The 26,833-nt window shown below is 40.7% G+C and overlaps 1 protein-coding gene across 1 annotated transcript in view; it reads right to left on the reverse strand.

Annotated features, from left to right (window-relative positions):
- Window positions 1–26,833, reverse strand: part of KMO (kynurenine 3-monooxygenase) — a 71,417-nt gene that overhangs the window by 32,156 nt on the left and 12,428 nt on the right. Inside the window, 5 exon segments of the mRNA XM_019976476.2 lie at window positions 187–274; window positions 4,057–4,105; window positions 11,465–11,554; window positions 12,752–12,849; window positions 13,146–13,215. Of these exon segments, the coding sequence (XP_019832035.1) occupies window positions 187–274; window positions 4,057–4,105; window positions 11,465–11,554; window positions 12,752–12,849; window positions 13,146–13,215 (395 nt within the window).

A 26,833-nucleotide genomic window follows, 5' to 3' on the forward strand; every position in this document is an offset into this window, starting at 1 on the left:
AGCGGAAGAATCAGGAAGAATACTGGGGCTAGTGATCAACATAAAGTTACTTGACTGTAGAAACTACTTGAAATACCCTGTTAGTAATCATTTAACTCTTTCAAAAAAGTCAAGAGCAAAGTTTACAGGCACAGTTCTCCACTTCAACCCTTCACCTGTGAAGTCAAAGGGCTGACCGGTTCTTACCCAAGCACTGTGATCACTCCTTTCTCGGGATTACATTTCACCAGCCTGTGGCCAAAGTGCACTTTTGCATTGGAGTATTTCTCAACAGCTGAAGAAACAAAGAGAGAAAACTAATGGAAATGAAATTCCAATTCTTATTTCACTTAAATTGAATTAATCATTTTCTGAGACTGGTGTGATAGAGATACTTAACAATGTAAACATCAATTAGTTAAAATGTGATTTGACAACTGTTTGGCAAATGTTCTAAGGATAATCTGGTAGTAAAAGAGATAAATAAAAATCAACTGTCTCCATCTCAAAAAAAAACTAACTATGTATATTCTTGCATCACTGTAATTGTTGGCACCCTAGGAAAGAAGCAATCATCACATATTTTAAAGTTACTCCCAAATTAAGGCTTAATTTGTGATTGGAAATATTCAGTCAAACTTCTTTTTTCATACTATGTCTGACTTTGTATCTCTTTTTAGCAAGTCCTCTAGACTTCTGACTCAGTTTGTTATAAATATAGATCACTGATATATAAATATAGATCTTTTTGTATCAAATAGTTAGGGGAAAGTGAGTAAGAAGACTGGAAACTTCTTAATAAATAGAATCAAATTATTTTAGTGCTTTTTTGGCCTGCTAAAAAATCTATAGAGTGAATTTAATTTTCTTAAGTATGTTTTTCTCATGAGCAGGAGATCTATAATTAGGGGCTATTTATTGTTCTTAAAGCCACAAATCTGAATGTAGATGTTAGAGCTGGGGTAGACCTCAGAGAGAGTTTATTTTAAAACTCTTCATTTCATAAATGAAGTAACTGAGCTTCTGGAGGGAAAAGTGAGATGACTAAGATCACACAAAGTAAAGAATTTAGGAAAAATAAGCCAGAAGTCTGACTTTGAATTCAATATTTCTATCTGTACCCATCTCTCCTTTTCATCTCAGGTTTTGTATTTGTTGTTGTTGTTGTTCTGCTTTGCTTAAGTTTGATTTGGGGTTTGCAGACTTTAAGATTCTTGAACACAGGATTGGAAGCTTTAGAATATTGAAATTCGAGATATGCCAAAGACTTATCGATGTTTAAGAAATCTTTTGACAAATAACTTGGAGAAATCAGAGTTTACTCAAACCACTATGGGTATCTTTGACAAACACAATATGTGTTTGTGGAATCAACCTTTTTGTAATTTTTTTTTCAAATTAAATGTAGAGAAATGCAGCTCAAAGAATTTTCCATGGGACACTAGTCCTATGATAACTGAAATAACTGTTCTGTGGTCACAGTCATTACAGAAATGCTCACACTCTGACCCTCTGACTATGCCGTCTTGGTCCCCAGATACATGTGGCTCTTGAATGCCTAAAATATGGATGTTCTGAATGGAGATGGGATGCAACCACTGGGTTTTCACAACTTAGTTTAAAAAAAAAAAAGGAGTAAAATGTCTCATGAGTAGCATTTTTACATGGAGAAGGCAATGGCACCCCAGTTCTCTTGCCTGGAAAATCCCATGGACGGAGGAGCCTGGTGGGCTACAGTCCATGGGGTCACTAGGAGTCGGAAACGACTGAGCGACTTCACTTTCACTTTTCACTTTCATACATTGGAGAAGGAAATGGCAACCCACTCCAGTGTTCTTGCCTGGAGAATCCCAGGGATGGGGGAGCCTAGTGGGCTGCCGTCTTTGGGGTCGCACAGAGTCGGACATGACTGAAGCGACTTAGCAGTAGCAGCAGCAGCATTCTCACATAGCTTACATATTGAAATAATAATATTTTGGATATATTAGGTTAAATATACTATTAAAATTAATTTTGTCAATTTCTTTGTAGGTTTTCTATTGTGATTAATATAAGGTTTTAAATTATGCATATGGCTGGCATTTGTGGTCACATCTTAGACAGCATTGCCCTGGAAAATCCACACTGCAGACTAGTATAATAAAGGCCCTGAAAGTACTGTAAGAAAAGACTTTTAATAGTTATTTATGTATTTATTTGGTGGCACCAGCTCTTCATTGCAGCATGTGGGATTTCTTAGTTGTGGCAGGTGGGATCTAGTTTCCTGACAAGGGATTTAACCTGGGCCCCCTGCATTGGGAGCATGGAGTCGTAGCCACTGGGTCACCAGGGAAGTCCTAGAACTTTTAAAACTAATTTGATGCAGGGTTTGCTTGTGTGTGTGCTAAGTCACTGCAGTTGTGTTCAACTTGTTGGGCCCCAATGTAGCCCATGAGGCTCCTCTGTCCATGGGATTCTCCAGGCAAGAATACTGCAGTGGGTTGCCAAGCCCTCCTCCAGGGCATCCTCCTGACCCAGGGATTGAATCCATATTTCTTATGTCTCCTGCATTGACAGATGAGTTCTTTACCTCTAGGGCCACCTGGGAAGTCCAATGCAGGTTTTAAGTTTATCAAATTTACCTGACCACATATCCTTTTTATGTTTGTTTTACTTAACAGTTATTAACATCCCACAGGACAGTAAACCATGAAACAACCCTACATGAAAAGCTGATGCAGGATAATGATTTAGTTACAGTACTTTCAGAGGGGAGCTGTGCTATCAGAAGGAATGAGCATTTATCAGTGGAATAGGTGGCTCACAATCTGATGCCATGTATAGGAATAAGAGCTGTGTAAAAGAACTTTATATGCCAAACGGTTTAGAAGTCAAGAGGTTCAGCATTCTTTTGATTAACATATTTATGCCATTTATGAAATTGTACGCTGTGCAGTGTGTACCTAATGAAAAATGGGGGAGTATGCCAGATGGATCTTCCCCATGTTTTAGCTCCTTATTATCAGTGTTTCATTTATATTACTGGAGGCAGTGACTGTAATAGTTAAAAGCATGGACTTTGGAATAGACAGACTCAGGTTCAATCCAGATTCTGCTACTTATTAACAGTGTAACCTGTTGCACTGTGGCCCTCTCTAAGCTTCCTTTATCATGTACAAAACTGAGATAAACATCATTCTTACTTCACAGAGTTGTTTGGAGGGTTATACAAATGGATGCAATATAAAGCAGTTATTAACATAGTGCTTAACACATCAAAGATATTTTCTATTATTTTTGAAAGCTGTCTTGTAGTTTCTTTTCTTAAGATCAGCATGAATATATAAAGCAATCTAGCCATGTATCTACTCATCCAAAAGTCAGTCGTACAAGTAAAGAAATGGAATTGAGACGAATACTAAACCCTGTTTCTGAGCCCTTGTGAATCAACTAGAGTGACCTTCCCCTTCACTCCTCCTCCCAGTTCAGTTCAGTTCAATTCAACAGATACGTTACAAACTCACCCTGGGTAGGGAACTGTGGAGAAACACAGATAAATAACAGGAACCTCTGCTCTCCAAGAGTCAGAGGTTGCTGGAATGCGTTGAGAGGGATTGACTGATTTACAAGATAGTAGAACTACTAATGGCACCCCACTCCAGTACTCTTGCCTGGAAAATCCCATGGACAGAGGAGCCTGGTAGGCTGCAGTCCATGGGGTCGCTAAGAGTCGGACACGACTGAGTGACTTCACTTTCACTTTTCACTTTGATGCATTGGAGAAGGAAATGGCAACCCACTCCAGTGTTCTTGCCTGGAGAATCCCAGGGACGGGGGAGCCTGGTGGACTGCCGTCTATGGGGTCGCACAGAGTCGGACACGACTGAAGTGACTTAGCAGCAGCAGCAGCAAGATGAAAAAGAGATGCTGGAAGATGTACCACCAGTATTTTTAAAGAAACACTTTGTATTGTACATAGTCTTGCTCTTAATAACCCCTACGATGAAATGGTAAATGAGTTTCAATTAATCATATGACGAGATTAGTCTCATGTGCTTTGCTGAAAATGAGGGCTGGTGAATAAAGCATTAGACTTACCCGTCAATAGATCCTTGTTTAGATTTTCTCTGCTTATAGAAAGAATATACTGCAAGAAAAATATAGTATATACTATTTGTTTCTGGAGAATGGGCAAATATGCTTCTATGTTATTCACTTAGCAATAGAAAATACTAATTATTTATCAGAAGGTTGCAAGCTCAGCTTTACAACCATTTAACTAAGTAACCTTTTTTTCTGTAAACACTTTAATCAAATACATGCAATACAAGGTTCAGGTTTAAACATAGGCTTTTTCCAAGTTTGATACTATATAAAAACAAATCTTTTTTTGGTACCTAAAATATTGTTTCATTAAGATAGTTTTAACTATCAAACATAAATCTCAAATATTCATCTTAGGTCTCCAAATCAAGGTGTGTAAAAAAACTTCAGAAATGACAGCATTACTAGAATAAATGTACCATTTCCCAAAGAAACTACTTTGAAATTTTCATTTCAATTTGAAAGCCTGTGTGAATGTGTGGTGTGGTTGTGGCAGGGTGAGGGTTTTTAGGAATAGGTAGACTCCAGTACATGGGACATGTACTGGCTGTTTCTGACTTCACAGGGCCGATTGTTCCATGAGACCCAGTCAAACAGTGCATAGGGCCTATGATACTTTTAGGGGTTCATGAAAATAATTTTAGTTTATTTCAAAATCATGAGAAAAAATAAATATAAGAATATGAATATATATTAATTCTTTAAAAGATAAGAATAAATCCAGTCTGGATTATATTAAAGCTTAATGTAATCTTTATATCAATGTGCTCATATAGTCTAATTTTTAATATTTATTGATTTATAGGTCCCACAAAGCAAAAGTGTCTATCTGCTTCCCTGGCGGCTCAGAGGTTAAAGCATCTGCCTGCAATGCAGGAAACCCAAGTTCAATCCCTGGGTTGGGAAGATCTTCTGGAGAAGGAAATGGCAACCCACTCCAGTATTCTTGCCTGGAGAACCCCATGGACAGAGAAGCCTGGTGGGCTACAGTTCATGGGGTCGAAAAGAGTCAGACACAACTGAGCGACTTCACTTACTCTTATTCACTTAGGGCTCATGAAAGTCATAATGCAGTCTTGCAATTCAGGACAAGTCCATTGCTTTAAAAATTTAAAGCACATAAATTATGGGACATTACAACATTTAACACAAATATGGTCTTTTATTCATCTTGATCCCATTCAAATATAGGCATATAAAATTAACAGCTAAATCTATACTTGGTATAAAAATAACTTGGTCATGCTAAAGTGGCAACAGTAGACTGAGAAGGAGCTTCCTGTGTCTTTGTCATAAATTAAAATTAACAGGAACTTCGTAATTCTCTGCCTTGTGGTTCTGTTTTCCAGTCTTCTACATTATTAATGTTTGCATTTCAACAGAAACCACACTTGTTATACTTCTAAATATACCAGGAAACATTCAAATTATGAAGTCTTATTAACATAAGGAAAATATTCTTTCCTTGCCAGTTGATTCCTATCAGGCTTAGTTGGGAGAAGGCGATGGCACCCCACTCCAGTACTCTTGCCTGGAGAATCCCATGGACGGAGGAACCTGGTGGGCTGCAGTCCATGGGGTCACGAAGAGTTGGACATGACTGAGCGACTTCACTTTCACTTTTCACTTTCATGCATTGGAGAAGGAAATGGCAACCCACTCCAGTGTTCTTGCCTGGAGAATCCCAGGGACGGGGGAGCCTGGTGGGCTGCTATCTATGGGGTCACACAGAGTCGGACACGACTGAAGCGACTTAGCAGCAGGCTTAGTTGAGATAAACTGGGGCTGATCATCTGGGAACCGATAGACATGTTGGTCCTGCAGAAGATCAGGGAGAGTCCTGGTCTAATCTGCTCCATATCTTTGGGCAGTTTCCTATTATAATCATAACTAAGAGTCACTAACATCAAGCTTCACTTCTCCAATACATGTTCTAAAAGGCTTACTGTTGGGGGCCGGGTGAGGCACTCCGCCCATGACAAAGGTCATGAGGAAGGAGGCTCGACATACGCAAAGGCGGGATCGAGCCTCAGGAGTCCCCCTGGAAATTCCCGAGCATCTACCCCCATAACCAGAGCCTGCCTACTTTACTATTTTGTGCTCTCCCCTACACCTCTGACTTTATGGGGGGCTGTCCCCCACCACCTCTTTTGGAGAAGGAGTTAACCTAGAGCTCCAGTTAATAAAAACTCCTGGGCATGACCAGAGTGTTTTAACCTACAAACTCCTCTGAAGGTTCTCTGGCCTGCCTGACAGGCTTGTCCGGCCACATGTGATTGCTCACAGCCTCCCAACTGTGAGAGGCATGAGATGCTTTAAACCTTCTAAAAACAGGTTCCTTAGAAAAGTTAGAAAACTATTAGTATAAGTATAATGGGCTGATTAGAAATTGTATTGGTGAAGGGTTTTTCATTTGTTGAGCCAATGTTTGTTGCTAAGTCTCCACATCCCCTGCCCTTACACACATTAATGAATATATAGAAGAAATAAGTATTAACCTTTGATATTAATCACGTTAGACCTTAGGCTAAGTAAATTCTTTCCTTAACTAAAACCCACTACACCCTCACCCTATAGGAATGTAACTTTATTTGGGTGGCGTCTGTTTTAAGAATAATCACCCTTGGAGAAAAAAGTGTTCTGGTTGACTGACCACTGTCACAAGGAGAGGGTCATAAATTGTCAGCAGGCCCCCCTGGCCAGAAGATGATGTAACACCCCTAAGACCTCTGTATACATTTGTATGAAGCACCTAACTTTAATAAAAGTCAGGACTGCTATCCCCACGTGACTTTTGTATAACATCTCAGTGTATAAAAACAAGACTCTGGAAAATAAAGAATGGGGATCAGTTCCTCGAAATACTGGTCTCCCCATGTCGCTCTCTTTCTCACTCTGGCTGAGTCTCCATCTGGAGCGCGGAAACTGCCATGCTTATTAATTATGCCTGGGCTTCTAAGATCCTACCGGGGAGGCCTCAGTGTCTCCTCTCCTTCGGGAGAACGGAAGGACGCCTGTGGCCTACGTAAGTGGTGCAAACTTCTTGTCTTGAAGTTTTATTGGTCTCCCGCGTAAACCAAGCTACTCAGCCTCTTTTCTCCACTGAATTTTCCTACTGAGCTATCTTCATTCTATTACTCTTTATATCTTTGATGAATATTTAAATAGTCGCCGAAGCTGTCTCCCCTTCGAATACCCTGGATCAGCTGGGGCTGGACCCCGGCAGCTTACCTTATGAAGAATAAGTAAGAAGAAGAACAAACAAGTAAAGAGCTGTAAAGTGACTCTTGTAACCAAAAAACCCACTAAGAAAACCTAAAGGCAATAGGATAATCTTCTTTGGAGATTTGTAAGACAATAGTTGCAGTGCTGACTTTTTCAAATATGCTATGAAAAAGTGTTTACATAACCTTCAAGTGAGAATGTTTTCTAGTAAGGAGGTGTCATTTTTTTTTTATTTTGGGTACAGGAGTTTAAGAATAGGAATTGGGGGAACTCTGGCCTGCTCTGTATATTAGAGAATATTTTGATATTTGGCAATTGGGGAAGGAAATGAGAGGAATCAGCAAGACAGTCATAGCAAAGGAGAAAGGGCAGAAAAAATAACAGCTAGGGGAAGAAGGCTCAGAGTAGGGGGTATAGAAAAGATTTCAGAAGTCAAATTGTATACACTAGGAACTCCTGAATTGTTTGCTGGGCAATGGCACCCCACTCCAGTGCTCTTGCCTGGAAAATCCCATGGATGGAGGAGCCTGGTGGGCCGCAGTCCATGGGGTCACTAGGAGTTGGACACGACTGAGCGACTTCACTTTCAATTTCACTTTCATGCATTGGAGAAGGAAATGGCAACCCACTCCAGTGTTCTTGCTTGGAGAATCCCAGGGATGGGGGAACCTGGTGGGCTGCCATCTATGGGGTCGCACAGAGTCAGACATGACTGAAGTGACTTAGCAGCAGCACAACGTGGGCCTTCCATGACCCCCGAGTTTAGTTCAGTTGCTCAGTCATGTCCAACTCTTTGCAACCCCATGACCCGCCCAGGTCTTTGGTATATTCATGAATGTTTTTTTCCTCAAACATAATTTATTTAGCACTGTGCAAATTACCATGAGCTTTACATACTGTAATGAGTCATGGATATTTTTAGCTGTTTGCAGAGACCTGACCACAGCTGCTTATATAAACTACACTTTTTTTTTTTTCCCTACTTAAAAAAACATCTAGAGGTATTTCAGGGACATCCACAAATTCATCAGCGTCCTCCTCCTTTCTACTCTACCATCTTTGGCATGTAGCTCCCTTCTGTAAAGTTACCTCATGGTCAAATATGGCTGCTTCTGCCCTTGCAATCTTGTTTGTGTTCCAGGAGGAAGGCTATTAATATGTATTTTGCATGTGGAAATGGGTAAAAATCATGAGTTTCATGTATGGTCATCATGGTACATAACCAAAACTAGAGGAGAAGGAGTGGACACCAAGAGGCAGCAGAGGCCAACACGTACACTCCCTGGATATTGGAAGAAATCTTGGGGTGATGGAGATGACTTTGCACTTCCAAAGGTTATGGAATTGACCAATTAAAAGCAAATTTATACAGTTCTTAAAAGATAAGGAGGGCCCATTTTCGACTCCAGTATAAAACTAATGATGCAAACCTATAAATTTAGCATTAGCTCAGTTCTTAAGAATTGAGGAATGGCAGGACTGATGTAGAAGGATCATTTCCTTCTTCTGTATTAAAGGCCTTGAAATGAGAACTTGCACCAACACTTTCACCTTCCTGGGCAGTCACTGGTGATGAAACTGTTTCTCCCTCACCCTTCTCTCATTCTCACTTGGAGAAGGAAGTCAGTTTTAGTCTCAGGTCCAAGTCACTCTTCTCATCCACTTTCCCTGCTATTTTGAACAATATTTTCCTCCTTGATCTATTCATACTATATTGGTCCAATCTCCAGGGAAGAGATGGATACAATGAATGGAATTTCCTCAGCACAATCAGTATTAATCCAAAAGAAAGATGGAATGACTATTATGCCTATTATGGGAAGAATATCATTTTAGAAAAAAAAAATAGTGTAACTAAGCAGCACTTCCTGCACTCCTCTGAGGGCCTCCTACACCATGCTCACTGGTTGTTGTCTGTAAGGAGATTTGTCCAGTTTCTCCCTTAATGTTGACCTCCCATAGTCATGCAGCCTGTTTCTTTATCTGTAAAGCAAGGTGGTTGGAGTCCATGCATCTAAAGCTGCTGACCGCTGTGAGATTCTGTTATCTGAAAGTGCATTTGCAAGCTTTCTCATCCGATACACACCTGACACTTAAAAATTTATTTTTTAGAAATTTGGTCTCACCCAATTCTCCCCATAGAAAAACTGTCATTTGATTGGAATGATGCTAGTTTGTTGCCAATTGAAGATTTAAACAAACTATCTGTTTCAAGCCTTACTTTTTCTTCTCTGAAACTGAAAGATTTCCTCCCTCTCTGAATGTAAGAGCTGAGTGCTCCTACCATCGCTTGGCTGAGTTCTTTTCATAGTGAACATAGAGAACTTTTCATAGGACTACGTTGTCCCCAGGTTGCAAGTTCTTCAGCAACTCACCCACAGGAAGACAATTATTGCTTATAGAAAAGGTACATTTAGTTAGTGTAGTCTCTTCTTGACTTGCATGTAAATCATGTCATGTCCAACTCTTTGAGACACCAACGACTGTAGCCCACCAGGCTCCTCTGTTAATGGGATTCTCTAGGCAACCCACTGGAGTGGGTTGAGTGGGATCCTCTAGGGGATCTTCTTTCCCAAAGAAAGGCAATGCCAAAGAATGCTCAAACTACCACACAATTGCACTCATCTCACACACTAGTAAAGTAATGTTCAAAATTCTCCAAGCCAGGCTTCAGCAATGCATGAACTGTGAACTTCCAGATTTTCAAGCTGGTTTTAGAAAAGGCAGAGGAACCAGAGATCAAATTGCCAACATCTGCTGGATCATTGAAAAAGCAAGAGAGATCCAGAAAAACATCTATTTCTGCTTTATTGACTATGCCAAAGCCTTTGACTGTGTGGATCACAATAAACCGTGGACAATTCTGAAAGAGATGGGAATACCAGACAACCTGACCCGCCTCTTGAGAAACCTATATGCAGGTCAGGAAGCAACAGTTAGAACTGGACATGTAACAATAGACTGGAAATAGGAAAAGGAGTACATCAAGGCTGTATATTGTCACCCTGCTTATTTAACTTATATGCAGAGTACATTGTGAGAAACACTGGGCTGGAAGAAGCACAAGCTGGAATCAAGATTGCTGGGAGAAATATCAATAATCTCAGATATGCAGATGACACCATCCTTATGGCAGAAAGTGAAGAGCTAAAGAGCCTTTTGATGAAAGTGAAAGAGGAGAGTGAAAAAGTTGGCTTAAAGCTCAACATTCAGAAGATGAAGATCATGGCACCTGGTCCCATCACTTCATAGCAAATAGGTGGGGAAACAGTGAAAACAGTGGCTGACTTTATTTTTCTGGGCTCCAAAATCACTACAGATGGTGACTGCAGCCCTGAAATTAAAAGATGCTTACTCCTTGGAAGGAAAGTTATGACCAACCTAGATAGCATATTAAAAAACAGAGACATTACTTTGTCAACAAAGGTCCATCTAGTCAAGGTTATGGTTTTTCCAGTAGTCATGTATGGATGTGAGAGTTGGACTGTGAAGAAAGCTGAGCACCAAAGAATTGCTGCTTTTGAACTGTGGTGTTGGAGAAGACTCTTGAGAGTCCCTTGGACTGCAAGGAGATCCAACCAGTCCATCTTAAAGGAGATCAATTCTGGGTGTTCATTGGAAGGGCTGATGTTGAAGCTGAAACTCCAATACTTTGGCCACCTCATGCAAAGAGCTGACTCATTTGAAAAGACCCCAATGCTGGGAAAGATTGAGGGCAGGAGGAGAAGGGGATGACAGAGGATGAAATGGTTGGATTGTATCACCGACTCAATGGACATGAGTTTGGGTACACTTCTGGAGTTGGTGATGGACAGAGAGACCTGGCATGCTGTGGTTCATTGGGTCACGAAGAGTCAGACATGACTGAGCGACTGAACTGATCTAAACTGAGGGGATCTTCCTGACTTAGGAATTGAACCTGTATCTCCTGAGGCTCCTACATTGCAGGTGGATTCTTTACTGCTGAACCATGGGGGAAGTCCATTGAATGCTTATTAGGGACTAGGCTGTTTCTAAACATCTCCTATGAATTAACTAGTATATATTTTTGAATTCTAAACAAGCAAACAATGTCAAAACAGGGCTAGAAAGACAAGGTCAGCAAGCAAGTAGCTAGTTCTAGATATTAGACTTAGCTATTACCATTTTACAAAAAGGTATCTCCAGGTAAACCTACCTGTGACTTTGTCCCATAGGGGATAGCAGACTTTTTTCCTGAAAGAGAGTGAATCATTCTTGCTCTCATGGGGATACCCTGGGATACAACCTGAAATAAAATCAAGATGTCTATTTCAATTTCCATAATGTGGCATCATGTCAATAAAATAGATATTGATTTTAAAGTGTGATTATTCAAACATTTTCCAAAAATCAAAAATAATGTAAAAGACCATGGGAACACAGTATGATAGAAATTTAATAAAAACTATGCTCCTACAAATTTTAGTTTTTAGGGGTTTTTTTAACTTTAGATTTTAGAATAGACTTTAAAGTTTATCTGTACCTAAATCAAATATTACAAATGAGGAAACAGTTCACTGTCAGAGATTAAGTTCTTTTTTTTATGATTACAAAAGAATAAAGAATGAGGAGTAAATCACAGGATTCCTGAAATGCAGTGCAAAGTGTTTTCCTACACACGCCTAAGAAAAATGTGGAAATGCAAATAGCACTTACGTGAACTTATCATTTCAAGGACACACTCTCACAAAAATACCGTCAATAAAAATATACTATTTCTCTTTACATTTCCAAGATACATGATAGCGAGAAATTTGACAATCTTGAGTCTGTCTATATGAGGAAAATCTGTAACAGGCCCACAATCTTTATCCAAACACTGAGAGTTCACTGGTTTCAGAATTCAGAACTTTTCAAAGGTTAGATAGGTAATGAGTGCATATATGGATACTTTATGACACACAGACTAGTCTAGGGCGCCACCCCATAACACAATATTTCTTTAGTAAAACATATTTTTAGAGGCTTAAAAAGTCTGCATCAGGTCAAGTTTGCTGCTGAATGGGTGATGAAAAAGCTTTCTAGTCCCAGAGCTTTTTGGAGGACAGAATTGTGATAAGAGATTAAGTACCTACATAGTCAAAAGACTGGATGTAGCCTGCCTCCTCTCACCCCAGAGGCCATCCCAGGTCACACACAAATAAAAGGCAAAGATTAACCATATTGTTGATGGCCCAGTGTCAGAAGTGATAGTCAGGTTTCCACCTGATACAGCTTCCACTGCCGTACAACGTGCTCTGCCCCCTCCCCAATCATGTGCTTCAAGTGTGAAATGTCCACCCTGTTGTGAATTTAGAAGTTTGAAAACCTTTATAAAACAAGTTCTCATGCAGTGATTTTTGTGGCATTGAGTGCTGCTTTGAACTAAGAGAAATCAAGACCATGCAGTTGTTGAAAAACAACAGGTGTTATCTTCTGTAAGGAAAATGCATTCACAAGGTACCTGATCTTCCAGGCCAATGGCTTTCAAGGCTTGTCGTCCTCTATAAGAAAGGGCCAAATTAATGCTTCTTCCACGTGCAGATTTAGTCACTCGGATATCTAAGACATTGGAAGTAGATAGACCTCATGTTACACACAATTCTTATATCCTAAGACAGGGTGAGCATATACACCTCAAAAATGGGTGCCATCTGAACCAAATTAAAAGACTTTGTTAACTCTTTTAAAGAAAACACAGATAGTAATGAATTTGCATTAAATTAAATTTAGATAGTTGAGGGTTTTAATGAAGTCTAACAGTTTACCTTAAAAATTTATTTTTTCTTTTTAAAATCTAAAGGAGTAAGAAGTCAAAGAATCAGAACCACATCTCACATTATTCAGTATTGTCTCACCTTCTCTAGCTTCATATATGTCAACTTGGAAATTCCTCTTGGCAAGGAAGCATGCATTTAATGATCCAACCTAGGAAATCAAAGCAAATTTTTTTCATATTTTTATCTGATTTCACAAATATAGGGAATTTTTGCTGGCTAAGTGTTGAAGCTGAAACTCCAATACTTTGGCCACCTGATGCGAAGAGCTGACTCATTGGAAAAGACCCTGATGCTGGGAAAGATTGAAGGCAGGAGGAGAAGGGGACGACAGAGGATGAGATGGTTGGATGGCATCACCGACTCAATGGACATGAGTTTGGGTAAACTCCAGGAGTTGGTGATGGACAGGGAGGCCTGGCGTGCTGTGGTTCAAGGGGTCGCAAAGAGTTGGACACGATTGAGTGACTGAACTGAACTGAAGTACAACATCACGTGTGGCCATAGCCTTAGTCATCATATTGATTAACCTAGTCACAAGTAGAAAATGCCATTTGCAAGAATAATAGGATTAACTGAAGATTGAACTATATAGTTTTCAAGGAAGATTTAGGTTTTTTCTTCTTTTTTAACTTTCATATCATGAGATATAACTTTCATACAGAATGACCTCAAACCATAAGTATGGTTTACAGAATAATTAGAAAAAGCAAACACCATTTACTGACTCTGATCAAAAAAAGTAGAACATTGCCAATCTCCTATAGCTCCCCCAACTTTTCCCTAGTTACAATCCTCAAACTTTCTCCTAGAGGTAAACATTCTGACTTCTGTGATAACCAAACTTGGCTTCTTTATAGTTTTTCCACTTAGGTGTACATCCCTAGGCAACATAATTTAATTTGTGTGCTTTTGATACTTGTGTATTTTTTTTGCATCTGCTTCTTTAACTCACTTGGAGAAAGAAATGGCAACCCACTCTGGTATTCTTGCCTAGAGAATCCTGTGGACCGAGCAGCCTGGTGGGCTGCTATCTATGGGGTCACACAGAGTCAGACACGACTGAAGCGACTTAGCAGCAGCAGCAGCAGCTTTAACTCACTAGTATGCTGGTGAGATCATCCGTATGATCCCACATAAACTCCAGGCCATCCTTTCATTACTGGTTGATACTTTTTTTTTCTCTGTTTGATTCTTCATTGTATGAAATCTCACAGACTACTGCAGATAGTGACTGCAGCCATGAAATTAAAAGATGCTTGTTCCTTGGGAGAAAAGCTATGACCAACCTAGACAGCAGAGACATTACTTTGCCAACAAAGGTCTGTCTAGTCAAAGCTATGGTTTTTCCAGTAGTCATGTATGGATGTGAGAGTTTGACCATAAAGAAAGCTGAGCGCCAAAGAATTGATGCTTGTGAACTGTGGAGAAGACTCTTGAGAGTCCCTTGTATTGCAAGGAGATCCAACCAGTCCATCCTAAAGGAAATCAGTCTTGAATATTCATTGGAAGAACGGATGCTGAAACTGAAACTCCAACACTTTGGCCACCTGATTCGAAGAACTGACTCAATGGGAAAGACCCTGATGCTGGGAAAGATTGAAGGCAGGAGAAGAAGGGGACAACAGAGGATGAGATGGTTGGATGGCATCACTGACTCAATGGACATGAGTTTGAGCAAGCTCCTGAGTTGGTGATGGACAGGGAGGTCTGCATGCTACAGTCCATGGGATCGAAAATAGTTGGACATGACTGAACTCAACTGAACTGATTTAACCATTTTACTGTTGAAGGACATTTGAGTTGTTTCTGGCCTGACAATATTATTTTTCCAGTTTTATTGAGATATAATTGATATATTTATTATACAAGTTTAGAGATATACAGAATAAGGGTTTGATGTATGTGAATATTGTAAAAAGATGGCCTGAGAATATTAAGAAGCTGTAAAGAACATTTCCATACATGTATCCTGGTACACGTGTGCATGATTTTTCTTTAGAGTTTTATTCACAGAAGTGGACTCTCTGGTCAAAGGTTTATGTATCTTCAACTTTATTATGCCAAACTGTTTTCCAAAATTTTGTACTAATGTGTTTTCCCACCAGCAGCCTCTGAGAGCTTATATTTGCCAGATGTTCAGGCTGGGTTTAGAAAAGGCAGAGGAATCATAGATCGAATTGCCAACAATGTGATCTGCTGGATCATAGAGAAAGCAAGGGAATTGCAGAAAACATCTACCTCTGTTTCATTGGATACACTAAAGCCTTTTGACTGCGTGGATAATAACCGGAAAAATCTTAAGCGATGGAACTACCCTACCTATCTTACTTGTCTCCTGAGAAACCTGGATGAGGGTCAAGAAGCAACACTTAGAACCCTGTATGGAACAACTGACTGATTCAGGATTGAAAAAGGAGTATGACAAGGCTATTTATTATCACTGTGCTTATTTAACTTATATGCAGAGCACATCATGTGAAATGCTAGGCTGGAGGAGTTACAAGCTGGAATGAAGATTGCCAGGAGAAATATCAATAACCTCAGATGTGCAGATGATACCACTCTAATGCCAGAAAGCGAAGAGGAACTAAAGAGCCTGGTGATGAGGGTGAAGGAGGAGAGTGAAAAAGCTGGCTTAAAACTCAATATTTAAAAAACAAAAAAACTAAGATCATGGCATCTGGCCCCATCACTTTGTGGCAAATAGAAGGGGAAAATGTGGAAGAAGTGACAGATTTCCTCTTCCTCGGCTCTAAAATCACTGCGGATGGTGACTGCAGCCATGAAATTAGAGGATGATTGCTTCTTGGCAGGAAAAGCTGTGACAAACCTAGACAGTATGTTAAAAAGGAAAGACATCACTTTGCTGACAAAGGTCCATATAGTCAAGACTATGGTCTTTCTAGTAGTCATGTACGGATGTGAGAGCTGGACAATAAAGAAGGCAGAGTGCCAAAGAATTGATGTTTTCGAACTGTGGTGCTGGAGAAGACTATATGGAGTGGGTTGCCATTTCCTTCTCCAATGCATGAAAGTGAAAAGTGAAAGTGAATTTACTCAATTGTGTCCGACTCTTAGCAACCCCATGGACTGCAGCCTTCCAGGCTCCTCCATCCATGAGATTTTCCAGGCAAGAGTACTGGAGTGGGGTGCCATTGCCTTCTCCTCTTTAATGATGAGAATCTCTTTATTTTCGTGTAGTAACATTTATTGGAGAAGGCATTGGCAACCCACTCCAGTACTCCTGCCTGGAAAATCCCATGGCTGGAGGAGCCTGGAGGGCTACAGGTCATGGGGTCGCTAAGAGTCGGACACAACTGAGCGACTTCACTTTCACTTTTCACTTTCATGCATTGGAGAAGGAAATGGCAACCCACTCCAGTGTTCTTGCCTGGAGAATCCCAGGGACAGGGGAGCCTGATAGGTTGCCGTCTATCGGGTTGCAGAGTCGGACACGACTGACACGACTTAGCAGCAGCAGCAGTAACATTATCAATCTTTTATACTACTGCTAATACATTTGGTATACTGCTTAAGAAATCTTTCCCTACTTTGAGATTATGAAGACTTTTTTGTTTATTGTCTCTTGAAGCTTTAGTGTGTTGCTCTCCTAAATAGCTTTATACAGATTTCAGTGATTTGTTTATCACTACTGAGCAACTTGAATTTGATAACACCATCTATATTTAATTATCACGAATTTTCAGCAGCATTCCAATACTGCTAACTAACCTTTCTTCTTGAAACACTAAACTTCCTTCATTTTCTATTGGTTTTTTTAATGCATCTCTAGCCATTTCCTCTTTTTCTCTTTCACCCATGCAAAGAAGGACAATCAAATGTTGGGGTTTCTTTTTCTTTAATTGGTGGAAAATTATTTTACAATTTTGTGTTGGTTTCTGCTGTACAATAACTCGAATCAGTCAAATGGTTCCAAATAGGAAAAGGAGTTCGTCAAGGCTGTATATTGTCACCCTGTTTATTTAACTTATACGCAGAGTACATCATGAGAAACGCTGGACTGGAAGAAACACAAACTGGAATCAAGATTGCCGGGAGAAATATCAATAACCTCAAATATGCAGATGACACCACCCTTATGGCAGAAAGTGAAAAGGAACTCAAAAGCTTCTTGATGAAAGTGAAAGTGGAGAGTGAAAGGGTTGGCTTAAAGCTCAACATTCAGAAAACGAAGATCATGGCATCCGGTCCCACCACTTCATGGGAAATAGATGGGGAAACAGTGGAAACAGTGTCAGACTTTATTTTTCTGGGCTCCAAAATCACTACAGATGGTGACTGCAGCCATGAAATTAAAAGACACTTACTCCTTGGAAGGAAAGTTATGACCAACCTAGATAGCATATTAAAAAGCGGAGACATTACTTTGCCAACAAAGGTCCGTCTAGTCAAGGCTATGGTTTTTCCTGTGGTCATGTATGGCTGTGAGAGTTGGACTGTGAAGAAGGCTGAGCACCAAAGAATTTATGCTTTTGAACTGTGGTGTTGGAGAAGACTCTTGAGAGTCCCTTGGACTGCAAGGAGATCCAACCAGTCCATTCTGAAGGAGATCAGCCCTGGGATTTCTTTGGAAGGAATGATGCTAAAGCTGAAACTCCAGTACTTTGGCCACCTCATGCGAAGAGTTGACTCATTGGAAAAGACTGTGATGTTGGGAGGGATTGGGGGTAGGAGGAGAAGGGCACGACAGAGGATGAGATAGCTGGATGGCGTCACTGACTCGATGGACGTGAGTTTGAGTGAACTCCGGGAGTTGGTGATGGACAGGGAGGCCTGGCGTGCTGCGATTCATGGGGTCGCAAAGAGTCGGACACGACTGAGTGACTGATCTGATCTGATCTGATATACACACACACATATATATAAATACATGTATGTATGTGTGTATGTATATATATCCCTTCCCTCCCCTCCCACTATCCCCCCTCTCCATGTCATCACAGAGCACCAGGCTGGGCTTCCTGTGCTATTTAGCAACTCCCCACTAGCTGTTTTGCATACGATAGTGTTTATATGTCAATGCTACTTTCTCACTTCATCCCACCCTCACCTTCCTCTGCTGTGTCCACGGGTCCATGCTCTGATAGGTTCATCAGTACCATCTTTCTAGATTGCATATATATTTGTTAATATACAGTACTTGTTTTTCTCTTCCTGGCATTTCACTCTGTATAAGAGCCTCTAGTTTCATCCACCTCACTACAACTGACTCAAATTCATTTCTTTTTATGGCTGAGTAATATTCCATTGTATATATGTACCACATCTGTCAATGGACATCTAGGTTGCTTCCATGTCCTGGCTATTATAAATATTGCTGCAATGAACATTGGGGTACATATGTCTTTTAGAATTGTGGTTTTCTCAGGGTATGTGCCCAGCAGTGGGATTGCTGGGTTATGTGGTAAATTTATTCCTAGCTTTTTAAGGAACTTCAATCCTTTTTCCCATAATGGCTGTATCAGTTTTCACACCCACCAAAGTGTTGGGATTTCTTAAGCATACGTTGTGGTCCATCTTCTACATCCATGGTGATGCAGAAACTTACATATCCCACTCAGATCTCTTTTTTTGCGCTCATGCATATTGATGTTTAAGGGCTTCCCAGATGGCTCATTGGTAAAGACTCTGCCTCCTAACAAGGAGATGTGGGTTCAATCCTTGGGTCAGGAAGATCCCCTGGAGAAGGAGATGGCAAACCACTCCAGTATTCTTGTCTGGGAAATCCCATGGTCAGAGGAGCTTGGCAAGCTATAGTCCGCGGGGTCATGAAGAGTCAGACACGACTTAGTGACTGAATACCAATACAACACATATAGATATTTAATTGATGTAGCTTTTTAAATGTCTCAAAGCACCTCAGAATCAACAGATACAAATTGAAACTTGTGATCCTTGCCCCAAATCATGTCAGTTCTCTTCACAGGGAATGGATGGGATATCTCAGAAAATGGCATTTCACCCATCCTGTTGCTCAAGCTAGAAATCTAAGAGTCATCTGTGGCACTTTTTCATTCTCCACATCCAATCCATTCAAAGTTTTGCCAATTCTACCCTGTAATTTTTCTCCATCTATCCATCTCTTCTCATTTTCACCATTCTGCTGCTAGTTATCATAATCATTCTGCTTGATTAATGTCAAGTTTGCTTCTATTCTATTAGCATTTATCCGACTTCTTGGCCATTGATTCTCTACAAGCTGTCATTTGGTGTAATGGTGAAATAGGCCATTTGAATGAACTCTTCTGCTAAGAGAAAAAGAAAGCCCAGACAAGTGAACTTGACATTTGGAGCCACACCTAGGGTTATCTACTGATGGCAAAGGAGGCAAAGAATTTCAACAGAATTTTTGATAGACCCATGATGCTACAAGGACAAAATCTGGAGTTTAGGATACATACCCTGACATCCTGCTCAGGAGGGTTTAATAAATGCCCAGGCTTTGGGTTAGGACCCTCAATAAGTATCTAAGAAATAAGGTCAAATGGAAATAAATCAATGATCAAAGGGACCAAAGTAGGTCTAAGACTCTTCTCTAGCACTGATTGGATTGTGTCCATCCAGGATTGCTGGTAACCACAAGCACCTAACAGCAGCAAATATAATCCTCCCAGAGAAACATGACATCACTGTAGGTCTAAGATTTTCCCAATAACATTTTTAAATCATGGAGATCATATCATTTTCCCACCTCAGCTTTGCTAGCCTTCTTTCAGCTGCTTGTTCTCACCATGCTCTCCCTTACCAAAAGATTTCAGTGGTGAACAATCTTTTCCTCTTTTCTCTTTCTAGTAAATGCCTATTCATCCTCAAGTTTCCATTCAGCTTTACTTCCTAAAAGAAGCCTCCTTTAGCTACTGTAATGACCTCAAACCCCTTACTTATGAGTTCTCATAGCACTACAGACTTTTCCTTTGAGAAGCATTAAGGGTTGAACTGGTTCCCCAAATTGATATAGGGCTTCCCCGGTGGCTCAGCAGTAAAGAACATGCAAAGCAGGAGACTGAGGAGATGTGAGTTCTATCCCTGAGTTGGGAAGATCCCCTAGAGGAGGGATAACAATCCACTCCAGTATTCTTGCCTGGGAAATCTCATGGACAGAGGAGCTTGGTGGGGAGGGCTACCATCCATAGCATTGCAAAGTATCAGATATGACTGAGCAACTGAGCACAAGAATGAACATGAAATTCTTATGCTGAAGCCCTAACCCCAGTACCTCAGAGTATAACCTTATTTGGAGTCAAAGTCTTTACAGAAGTAATTAAGTTAAAATGAGGTCACTAGACTGCCCCTAAATCCAATATGATGGGCATATTTATAAAAAAGGGGAAATTCAGACACTGAGACACTCTCAGAGGGAAGATGATATAAAGAGACACAGGGAGAAGACAGCTATCTACAAGCCAAGGATAAAGACCTGGAACAGATCTTTCTCTCATAGCCCTGAGAAGGAGCCAACCCTTTTGACACCCTGATTCTAGACCTCTAGCTTCCAGAACTGTGAAATGATAAATGTCTTTTGTTAAATCACCTGCCTGTGGTACTTGGTTATGGCAGCCCTAGGAAACTAATAGAAAGTGCTTATCACAATTGAAAGCTTACATCTTTAGGGTAATCCTGTAATCAATATCTATTTACCCCACTGAGCTGCAAACCGTTTTTGCTCATCATTTTATCCCTGGCCCAAAGCATTGTGTTTGAAACATAATAAATACTGGATTGATATTTGTTGAATTTATAAATGAATAGGAGAGATTACATTTTTAAGTAAAATTTGTAACCAAATCAAGCCACCTATGTATATCTATGGAAAGGAAGAAAACCACTGGAATCAAGCAGAGTGGGATTCAGCCATGTGGTTGGAATAGAAAGCAAGGAGTTGAAGTATTAGTTGGATTGATGGACAATAGTAATTAAACTGGATAGGAAGGAAGGAAAACAGAAAAGGCTTATGAATGAGGAGGTAGGAGGTCCTTGTGAAGAACAGATGTAGCAGAAGCAACTGAATGAGAGAGTTAGGAAGTCAGGAGGTTTTGAACAGAGAGCCCCATATCCAACATTATTATTGTAGATGAGGCAGTTCTGTGGAATGACAGTGTCAAGGTCCAGAATGTCATCATAGGACTCGGAGGCTGAAGTACAGTGGAGGTGGAAGATTGAAAGTACAGAAACCAAGGAACTGAGAGGCTAGGGAATTGGCTAGGACAATAATGCGAACTTTGATAGTCACTCAAGGCAATGGCAGGGCTGGAATATAGAAAAAAGATTAGGTGTGAAGTCTTCAATATTGGGTGGAAATGGCCTAGAGGTTGATTGATGACAACAATGAGGGGACAGAGGTGATAAAGTAGTGTCAGTAGCCTCAAAGGATTTACAGATAAAAACGGAGACAGAAGCTGCAGGCTGAAAGTTGCAGTGTAGAGTAAGGATACCATGGCAACTCCCAATCCTGAGATGCTTGTGCTGTGGGAGAAGGCTGTAAGACTGTTGCTGTCCTTAGGTTTAAGCTAAGATCAGGAGTCTGAGGGGCAATGCACTAAGTAAAGAGAAAACACTGGAAATTTTGCATACCAAAAAACAGATCCAGTGGACTCTGTGCAAGATTTTAGAAGAAACAGTAGCAAAGAAGTCAGCAGGGAGACAGGATTCAATGCTGGATGAGGGTAAATACTAAACTAGAGAAGCTCTGAGATGTGAGGCTGGTGGGGTCACAGCAGCCCCCGGTGGATGTGGGAATAAGGAGAGGGCTTTGCACCTGGGCAGTGTGTAAGGGACCTATTAGTACAGTTGTGTAGTCACAAGAGCTTCCCGGGTGGTGCAGTGGTAAAGAACCCACCCGCCAATGCAGGAGATGCAGGTTTAATCCCTGGGTTGGGAAGATCCCCTGGAGTAGGAAATGGCAACTCACTCCAGTATTCTTGCCTGGGAAATACCATGAACCAAGGAACCTGGTGGATTACAGCCCAGGGGGGTCACAGAAGAATTGGACACGACTTAGCGATTAAACAATAACAACAACATATCACTCTGGTAGGGGAGGTTGATAATGGGGCCAGAGGTATATGAGGTGGGGGGATGGGAGGGAGGTCCAAGCAGTGGAGAGGGGGCACGGAATATGTGTATACATGTGGCTGATACACTTTATTGTACAGCAGAAACTAACACAACATTGTCAAGCAATTATACTCTAATTTTAAGAAAATAATATCTAGTAAGGGCAATAGTAATAAGTTGTATCAAGGAAAGAAAAACTGTAAGCTAACAGTAAAGTTCATACAATAAAATAAATTTCTTCAAATGGTTAAATTGCTCAGTTGCAAAAAAAAATAAAAGGGATTAAAAGCTAAATTGAGTAAGTCTCACTGAAGAAAAAAAGAACGGTTTGTGAAAATCTTCTTTCTTTCAGTGTTATGATCATTGGAGAAGGGAATGGCAATCCACTCCAGTGTTCTTGCCTGGAGAATTCCATGGACAGAGAAGCCTGGGAGGCTACAGTCTGTGGGGTCGCAAAGAGTCGGACACGACTGAGCAACTAACACACACACACAGTCCATGATCATAACTGCTTCTTTTATGCATATGGAAAACAGGGCAGGAGAAGGATATTGATCAGGAGACGAAGAGGGTCAGGAAAGTTGGAGTGAGGGTAGAGGAAGTAATTTAGAAATTAGTCTTTTCTTGTATTTCCTTATTTACTGGGGTATAGTTGCTTCACAATGTTGTATTAGTTTATGCTGTACAATGGAGTGAACCAGCCACCTGTATACATATATCTCCTCCCTCTTAAACCTTCCTCCTACCCCACATCCCATCAACTAGGTCACCAGAGGGCACTGAGCTGAGCTCCCTGTGCTGCACAGCAGGTTCCCATTAGCTATCTCTTTCACACATGACAGTGTATATATGTCAATCTCAATCTCCCTATTCATCCCATCCCCCACCCCCTCCCTGTCTCCACACATCCATTCTCTATGTCTGCATCTCTATTCCTGCCCTGTGAATAGGTTCATCTGTACCATTTTTACAGGTTCCACATACATGTGTTATTATACAATGTTTGTTTTTCTCTTCCTGACTTTCTTCACTGTGTATGACAGGCTCTAGTTCCACCTACATCCCTGCAAATGGCCCAACTTCGTTCCTTCTTATAGTTGAGTAATATTCTATTGTATACACTGGGAAAACAGCCCAGGGAGAAAGACAACAGGACACGCAAACCGCAATCTAAACAGCAGAAGATCAGTGAAATTAATATAGGGAAATGATATAACTGATGGGGCCTTCCCGGGGAAGCCCATTCCCCCATAACTTCTGCTTTAGCTCCTCTCTGAATTACCTAGATAACAGTAACTGATGCACATTTCCTGAGTCTTTTTTTAACAGATGTGAAAACTGCACACCAAATGGAAGCTACTTGATGATCATGAGTACATAGCCCCAGACCTCCTTGAGCCTAAGGACTGAATGTTAACCCCTGCAACACCACCCTTTCCTTCACTATCAACCAACCAGAGAATTGTACATGAGCTGATCATATACCCTGTGACCACCACCTACCCTCTCTACCTCACCTGGCCTTTTAGAATGCTTTGGTGAAACTCTTCAGGGAGTTCATGGTTTTTTGGACATGAGCCACCAGTCTCCTTGCATGGCCCTACAATAAACCTTCCTCTGCTCCAAACTGACATTTTGGTTCATTTAGCCTCACTGTATGTCAGGCACACCAACTTGCCTTTATTGGCAATAATAGAAAACTAGAGAAACTGAGATTCAGAAGCAAGAATAACATTCATTTGTTTCCAGGGAATTCAACTTGAATTATGGAATAAATGAATTATAACAAATGATGTACAAATATTAATAAGAGTCAGTGATTGGGCTCAGAAGGGGCTCATTTCCAAGCCAATGACCTACTCTTATGGGTTTTTTATGTTACTTTTCTTTGACCAAAATTTGATTCCAGGATCTGGGGAGACAAAGCTGACTCAGGTGAAGATATGCTTCAAATTTTTCTAAAGTTGGCAAGGAGGTTGATCCCTACCTCTCCAACACTTCCTGTATGTTTGCCAATCAAGCCTGCATAAATAGTTCCTTATGAGGCAGAAGGAAAAGAAGGAATATCACATGATATGGACACAATAGGAATTAGTATAATCTTGTTTCATGAAAATTTTAAGTGCTAGAGAGGATGAGGGTTAGTAGGATCTCTTATGCATTGCTTGCAGTGATTTCAAGTTGATTTTTCACATCTCTGACAAATCAGCAATTCCTCTTCAAGGCATATACCCAAGAGAAACTCCCGGAGACACGTGCCATAATATCCAGAGCCACAGTTTTCATAACTGAAAATAAATAAAATTCTGGAAACAGTCTACATAGCCATAACAGAGGTAAGGACAAATAAATTATGGTATAATTACATGATAAAATAGTATAATATGAATATATGAGTAACACTATGAGTAAAAAAAAGTTCCAGAAGACTTCAAACTGCCTGATACTCATATAATAAAAACAACTACAACTAAACCACTTGTATGTGTATATCCACAAGTTTTAGAAGTATATTTGTTATTTACATGTGTATATATATATATATATATATATGATCAGCATATATCATGTATATATCATAAAACTTTTACATATATTTATGTAACCAAGAGAAGCAAGATTTAGGGCAATGTAATGGGTGGGAGAGAAGCACAGAGGTTATTGTAAGTCATTGCATGCTCAGTCGCTTCAGTTGTGTCCGACTCTTTGCAACCCTATGGACTGTAGCTCACCAGCCTCCTCTGTCAATAGGACTCTCCAGGCAAGAATACTGGAGTGGGCTGCCATGCCTTCCCCCAGGGGATCTTCCCAACCCAGGATCAAACCCTCATCTCCTTTGGCTTCTGCATTGGTAGGTGGGTTCTTTATCGCTGAGCCACCTGAGAAGCCCAGTTATAAGTCACTGCAATGCATCAATTCCAGTTGAGTGGTGAGTTCAAACGTACTGCTGCTGTTTCTTATTATTAATAAACACAAAAGAATAAACAACAATGCTTTCTCCAAGACCAGTCATAATAAGGTGTCCAATTCTGTATTACTAACGTTTGAATCCATCCTAAAGGAGATCAGTCCTGGATTTTCATTGGAAGGACTGATGCTGAAGCTGAAACTCCAATACTTTGGCCATCTCATTTGAAGAGTTGACTCACTGGAAAAGACCCTGATGCTGGGAGGGATTGGGGGGCAGGAGGAGAAGGGGACGACAGAGGATGAGATGGCTGGATGGCATCACCAGCTCGATGGACATGAGTTTGGGTAAACTCCAGGAGTTGCTGATGGACAGGGAGGCCTGATGTGCTGCGATTCATGGGGTCGCAAAGAGTCGGACACGACTGAGCCACTGAACTGAACTGAAGTGAACTGAAGATTTGAATAAAACTAAAAGGAAAAATTATTTGTAGATATTATATAAATTCATCTAGAAAGATTAGTAACATGGCTTATAAAGTACTTTATAGATTCACTCTAACTTTATTTCTCCTTCTCACTTCTATGTAAAATGCTCTTAATCAGGAATTGGACTGTAGCCCACCATGCTCCTCTGTCCATGGGACTCTCCAGGCAAAAATACTGGAGTGGGTTGCCATGACCTCCTCCAGGGGATCTTCCTGCCCCAGGGATTGAATCTGAGTCTCCTGTATTACGGAGAGATGCTTTACCATCTGAGCCACCAGGGACTCTTTAGTTGTTACACAGGCAAAAATGCTAGGAAGACCCAAAGAGATAAATGGAAAGGAAAATATGTGCATATCATGCTCAGCCCACCACATACTCTTGGGTAAGGCCCAGCTGCTTCCTGTGCATCAATAAGGAGGGAAGCTGGTGAGAGGAGGGAAGAAACTATATGGGGTTAGACTCCTAGGAGCTATTGTAGTTTTCATGCCAGTTCTTAGAGTAAAGCCTGAAAGTGAGAAGTCACTCAGTCTTGTCCAGTTCTTTGCAACCCCATGGACTATATAGTCCATGGAATTTTCCAGGCCAGAATACTGGAGTGGGTAGCCTTTCCCTTCTCCAGGAGATCTTTCCAACCCAGGGATCAAACCCAGATCTCCCGCATTTTGGGTGGATTCTTTACCAGTTGAGCCACAAGGAAAACCCAAGAATACTGGAGAGGGAGAGGGTAGTCTATCCTTTCTCCAGCAAATCTTCCCAACCCAGGAATCGAACCAGGGTCTCTTGAAGCATTGCAGGCAGATTCTTTACCAACTGAGCTATGAGGGAAACCCAGACAGAGTTAAGCCTGGACATAGACTATTACGAAAAACCTCCATATTTGTTTTGCAGCATCAATAGTTCACAGTAGTAAGAAGTTTAAATAAAAAATAATCTGAAAAGTAAATGTTTTATTAACAACTGGCTTAGCCTGTTTGTGCTTCAGCAGACTGAGGCGATTCCTTGGTTACATAATCATGGATTTACTCCACTTACTGCTCTTCCATTTCTCCACTTACTCTAACTTCCTTCTTTAAGGGTCATGTGCTTGGACCCCACTGTGGACCATTATATTGATGCCTAACTTACTAATTTAAAAGATAATTTGAACATTTCTTTTATATAAATGTGGAGTTATGCTTCTCAGGCATTCAGCCAGTGTGGCTTTTTGCAGTAGGATCTACTACCTTTCCGCTGATTCCCACGTGACCTCAGCAGCAAGGATTGTTCAAGTATCCAATGATCATGCTGCTGCTGCT

Source organism: Bos indicus, chromosome 16, assembly GCF_029378745.1.
Source record: "Bos indicus isolate NIAB-ARS_2022 breed Sahiwal x Tharparkar chromosome 16, NIAB-ARS_B.indTharparkar_mat_pri_1.0, whole genome shotgun sequence".
Taxonomy (NCBI): Eukaryota; Metazoa; Chordata; class Mammalia; order Artiodactyla; family Bovidae; genus Bos; species Bos indicus.